Raw genomic sequence first — 6,000 nt, 5'->3', positions numbered from 1 at the left:
CTTCACCTGACGAAGGGGCAGCGCTCCAAAAGCTTGTGATTTCAAATAAACTTGTTGGACTATAACCTGGTGTTGTGTGACCTCCGACCTTCTCTGGTGGTAGTATTTGTTGTGATTGTTAGAAATTTGGAACGTTTGCATTTGTCTTGATGAGGGCAAGACTGGCTACATGTCTCATTCAAGTTCCATCAAGTGACTGTTAGAATTACATACTTGGGTGTGCCTTCCAGTTTTCCATAAAGCCAGCCATTTTTCGCTTCGGGGACCAATATGGCAATAATATCTCCAGTTTCAAAACTTAACATGGTCCGATTGCTGCCAGCAGAGTGAGAGGCAATGGCCTGAACACGAGGACTGACTGTTGCGTTAATCTTTTCTCCAAGTGAGCTAGCCCTTGACAGACGCCCCTCGGAGCCTGCTCCTGAGGAAACAAAAAACAGATCTCATCAGTCCCTGGGTCTACATGTCCCTGCAGCCATTAACCATTGGACCATCTCCACTTCCAAAAAGTTCCACAGCCCCCTTAGGCTTCCTGCTCATATGTATCACTCTGAAATTACAGCAGCAACAACAACATTGGTCATAACATTGAATCTAGTAGTTGGGAGGTCATGGTGCGGTTGTACAGGACATTGGTTAGGCCACTTTTGGAATACTGCTTGCAATTCTGGTTTCTCTGCTATAGAAAGGATGTTGTTAAACTGGAGAGGGTGCAGAAAACATTTACAAGGATGTTGCCAGGGTTGGAGGGTTTGAGCTGTAGGGAGAGGATGAATAAACTCAGGCTATTTTCCCTGGAGCATCACAAGACTGAGAGGTGACCTTACAGAGGTTTAAAATCATGAGGGGCATGGATAAGGGGAAAAGACAAGGTCTTTTGCCTAGGGCGGGAGAGTCCAAAACTAGAGGGCATAAGTTTAAGGTGAGGGGAGAAAGATTTGAAAAGGACCTGAAGGGTAACTTTTTCACGCAGAGGGTGGTGCGTGTATGGAATGAGCTGCCAGTGGAAGTGCTGGAGGCTTATACAGTTACAACATTTAACAGGTACCTGAATGGGTACATGAATAGGAAGGGTTTAGAAGGATATGGGCCAAATGCTGGAAAATGGGACTAGGTCAGATGGGGATATCTGGTTGGCATGGACTGGTTGGACCGAAGGGTCTGTTCCCATGCTGTATGACTCTATAACTTGCATTTAAATAGCACCCTAAATGCAATTAAACATCTTAACATACCTCAGAGACATGTTATAAAGCAAATTTTGACACTCAGCAACTCACAGAGACATATCTGGGGCTAAGTGCACGATCAAAGAGATGGGTTTTAAGAAGCATTTTAGGATGTGACGCAAAGGTTTTGGGTAAGAACCCCAGAAGCTGCAGCCTCATCAGCTGAAGGCACAGCCACCAAAGGGTGAGAGTTGATCAAAGGGCCAGAATCATGTGAGTAAAAATATTTCGGAGGGACGAGTGGCAGGAGAATAGGAGATAGAGAGCGGCGAGGCTGTGGGCAAAGCAGAAAGGGAAAATGTAAAATGAGATAACAAGGTGTAGAGCTGGATGAACACAGCAGGCCGAGCAGCATCAGAGGAGCAGGAAGGCTGACGTTTTGGGTCTGGACCCTACTATCAGGGAAAATGTAAATGCAGGTCAGCAAATACAGGGGGGATGGGTAAATGGCATTGTTGGCAGTAATCACAGAGGGTAAAATGTACACCAGGGCTTTTAGCAGACTCATTGCCACATTGGTATGGTGCCCTCTTATAGAAAGCAAAATGGACATCTACGTTTATTTATTATCGTGACACTTCTCAGAAATATCTGGAAGGGTATCAACCAGAAGTAATTCTCTGGTGGGCCACCTGACCACCGTTACATTGGCCAGTACACAAGAATAGAAATAGACTTGCGTTTAAACAGCACCTTTTACAATCAAAGAGGCATTGTGCAACCAATGAAGATGTTATGTAATGAGCTCACCGTTGTGACACTGGGAGCTCAGCGGTCAATTTGTGGACAGCAAGCCCTGACAGAGAAGACCATTTGATTTCGCTGACGTTAATAGAGGGATAACTACTGTCCAAGACGAAAGATCCAGATCAAAAAGTGTTAAGAGATTGTGTGAAAGACGGACATCATTTGGCAACTTTCTGGCTTCGAAGAAAGCAGCAGCAAAGGAGGGTCCAGACCCGAAACGTCAGCTTTCCTGCTCCTCTGATGCTGCTTGGCCTGCTGTGTTCATCCAGCTCTACACCTTGTTATCTTATATTAACAAAGGATTATCTTTCCTTCACACACTGGATGAGTTGCTGTTTGTCCTGCCGGGGGGGGGGGGGGGGGGGGGGTGGGGGTTTGAGGGGAGGGCGGGTGTGGTGGTGGTGGTGGTGTCCAGAACAAGCCTCAGGATTAACATTAGACCATTTCAGACTGAAATGAGGGAGCGACGTCTTCACTCAGGGGCTGGTGGACCCTGTGGAATTCTCCACCACAGAAGGCTGTGGAGGTGAAGTCACTCAATATATTGAAGAAACAGACACATAGGTTTCTAGAAGCAGAAGGCCTGATGGGTATGAGGAGAGACCAGGAATATGGTGTTGAGATAACGGTTCAGCCATGACCATGTTGAATGAAGGAGCGGGTCAATGGGCCAAATGGCCTACTTCTGCTGTTATTTTATGTGAATCAATGTCTTCAAAATATTGATGATGTTTTGAAGTGAAATAAATATTTATTATATAATTTTAAGGGAACTGATATCGAGTTAATGGACATTATGCATCATAAGAAAAGGAACATTATAACATCTAAACTGGAAGTAAGTGTGTTTCTTTGAAAACTTTGTGGCCAAGTTGGTAGGCTGGGCAGATAGACTGCAGAAAGTCAATGTGGAGTCGTGTGAGGTGATGCATTTTGATTAGAAAGAACTTGAGCAGGCAATATGAAATAAGGACATCAAATCTTAAAGGGACGTAAGATGTGGGTTTATGTGTGAAAATGGCAGGGCAGGCGGCGAGAACCATTTAAGGATAAAGCAAATTGGATTTTATTATTAGGCAAACAGTACAAGAGCAAGGAGGTGAACTTGCGCAAGACACTTGTTAGATCTCAGTCGGAGTACTGTGTAAAGTTCTGGCCACCACACTACAGGAAGGATAGAAACACATTGGAGAGAGTGCATTAGCGATTTACAGAAGTGGTTCCGAGGATGAGAAACTTCAGTTGATGATAGATTGGAGAGTTTGAGTTGTTACTCTCAGGGAGGAGAAGGCTGAGGGAAGATCTGATACAAGTTTCTAAAATCTCGAGAAGCCTGGATAGAGGAGAGCAGGAGAAACTGTTCCCGCTTGTAAAAGGACCGAGATTGAGGGGCACAGATTTGAAGCAAATTACAAAAATAGCAAATATGATGTAAGAGAAACATTTTTACATTTCAGGCCTGGAATGCACTGCCTGGTGGTAGCAGGTTCAACTGCAGCGATCAAGAGGTCATTGGATCATTATCTGACCAGAAATAATTTGCAAGGGTAAAAGAGGAAAGGCAGGCACTAAGTCATAATGCTCATTCGGACAGCTAGTACAGTCTCAATGGGCTGAGCGGCCTCCTTCTATGCCATAACACTTCTATGATTCTGAAATGAAGAGTGGGGTTATATACGGGTCTGTTTGCACGTGAGAACCCTGGATTTGTCTGACATACAGCAAAAATGTGTAACAGGATGGAACGTCCGTGTATTTGAGAAGAAGAACATTGTCTTTTAAGATTGCTTGACGCCAAAAAGAGAGAAAGCCAACTGCAAGAAGCAGAAAGTACTAGTTATAAGATTGTAAAAATAATTCTTTAAAAGATTGCAACTTGTCTACTTTACATCATCAAACTTGCTTGATTTTAAAAACGAGTCAAATTAGAAGGAGAAAAATATTTTGTCTCTCTTGCTGGCCATATCCCTCTGTCTCACCAGTTTAAGCAAATAATGAATTATAACTGCTATAAGAAGCAAATTAGAGAATATATTAGCTTCAAAATTGGTGAAATGGGATCATGAGTGGGACTGGAGCCACCATACCATGACCAGACCATGGGTTTTCTTGCTAGATTACTAGTCCAGTGACATTACACTACATCGCGATAACAGTAATGACACAAATGGAAATACAGTGGACAAATACAAACAAGATGTGAAGTATACATCATTTCTGTTTCTTTACTCTTAACTTTAAACATTAGAAAAACCAGTTACTGAGAAAAAACAATTTGCACCAAAGCATTTCTCAGGCAAAGATAAAAAGTGATGGCCTACTGGTATTAATCACTGGACTGTTAATCCAGAAGCACAGATAATAGAATCCCTACAGTGTGGAAGCAGGCCATTCAGCCCATCGAGGCCACACCGACCTGCCAAACAGTATCCCCTATCCCTGTACCCTGCATTTCTCATGGCTGACCCACCCAGCCTGTACATTCCTGGACACTATGAGCAATTTCCCATGGCCAATCCACCCTAACCTGCACATCTTTGGACTGTGGGGGGAAGCCGGAACACCTGAAGGAAACCCACACAGACACGGGGAGAATGTGCAAACACCACACAGACAGTCGGCCAAGGCTGGAATCGCATCTGGGTCCCTGATGCCATGAGGCAGCAGTGCTAACCACTGAGCCACTGTTCTACGCACCAGGATCCAAATCCCGCGCTGGCAGATGGTGGAATTTGAACTCAATAAAAAAATGGAATTAAGAGTCTAATGATGACCATGAATCCATTATCGATTGTAGGAAAAACCCATCTGGTTCACTAATGTCCTTTAGGGAAGGAAACTGCCATCCTTACCTGGTCTGGCCCCACATGTGATTCCAGACCCACAGCAATGTGGTTGACTTATAACTACCCTCTGGGTAATTAGCAACAGGCAATAATGCTGGAGTAGCCAGCAGCGCCCTCATCCCGTGAATGAATGAAAAAAAGGTCATGAAACTGTGTTACCCAGTTGTTAGATTGTACAGTAACAGGGTAATAATGCCACATTGGAATTTCTAATGGAAAAAGTTGATACAAAAGAACAATGAATGTGTTTCAGTAGGAAGTACTTGAAGATGCAAGATTATGAGTAAAATATGAAATATACAACATAGAACTGTACGGCACAGGAATGGGTCCTTCGGAGCTACAAAGATAGTGGGAATATGCAAATAAGAAGCTCCTGAACATCTTACTGGGTGAGGCATTTCTTTCTTGTCTGTGGTCTGAGTATGGATACATGGTCACTTCTGCCCCATTTAATTCTCTTCTCGATGACTGAGAGCTGGAAACATAGCTGTACCTCGAGATGTTATCATCATTCTGTGGGTGCAAAGTTTTGGGAAAGAAAAACACAAAATCCATCAGCAAGCTGTGTCCTCAACTTTCAGACAATTTGATATCCAACAGTAGTACATGATTCAGTTACAGTCCTGTAGCATGAGGTCAGTGATTGCTCATTGGCCCATTTCCTGCACCTGAACTTTTTTTTTAAATATAGAATCCCTAAAGTGTGGAAACAGGCCCTTCAGTCCACACCAACCCTCAGAGCATCACACCCAGACCCATCCCTCTATAACCCAACAAATCTACACATCCCTGAACACTATGGGGCAATTCAGCATGGCCAATCCACCTAGCCTGCACATCTTTGGACTGTGGGAGGAAACCACAGCAAACCCACACAGACACAGGGCAAATGTGCAAACTCTACGCAGACAGTTGCCCAAAGGTGGAATTGAACCTGGGTCCCTGATGCTGTGAGGCAGCAGTGCTAACCAGAGAGTCACCCTCTTGTGACAGAATAGTGTATATACTGCAGAGTAAAACTTAATTCGAGAAACTAGTATAAGGCAATGCATCTGAAAGGGTTAATGTTGGAGACTGCACACTAGCTCAAGATCCTGATGGGATTAAATATTTCATCCCTGTCTCCTGATTGTCACTGTAACTAGCCAGTGCACTAGCCTGTTGTTATCATGCAG

At 43.9% G+C, this 6,000-nt stretch overlaps 1 protein-coding gene across 1 annotated transcript in view; it reads right to left on the bottom strand.

Moving 5' to 3' along the window:
- baiap2l2b (BAR/IMD domain containing adaptor protein 2 like 2b) overlaps window positions 1-6,000 on the bottom strand; it is a 73,648-nt gene that overhangs the window by 23,583 nt on the left and 44,065 nt on the right. Inside the window, exons 9-10 of the mRNA XM_048617353.1 lie at window positions 5,212-5,338; window positions 214-421 (exon numbers count right to left, since the gene is read on the bottom strand). Of these exons, the coding sequence (XP_048473310.1) occupies window positions 214-421; window positions 5,212-5,338 (335 nt within the window). The remainder of the gene's footprint in view (window positions 1-213; window positions 422-5,211; window positions 5,339-6,000) is intronic.

Source organism: Rhincodon typus, chromosome 37, assembly GCF_021869965.1.
Source record: "Rhincodon typus isolate 14 chromosome 37, sRhiTyp1.1, whole genome shotgun sequence".
Taxonomy (NCBI): domain Eukaryota; kingdom Metazoa; phylum Chordata; class Chondrichthyes; order Orectolobiformes; family Rhincodontidae; genus Rhincodon; species Rhincodon typus.
The sequence above is the reverse complement of the archived record's forward strand: the minus strand, read 5'-3'. Positions and strand labels throughout refer to the sequence as shown.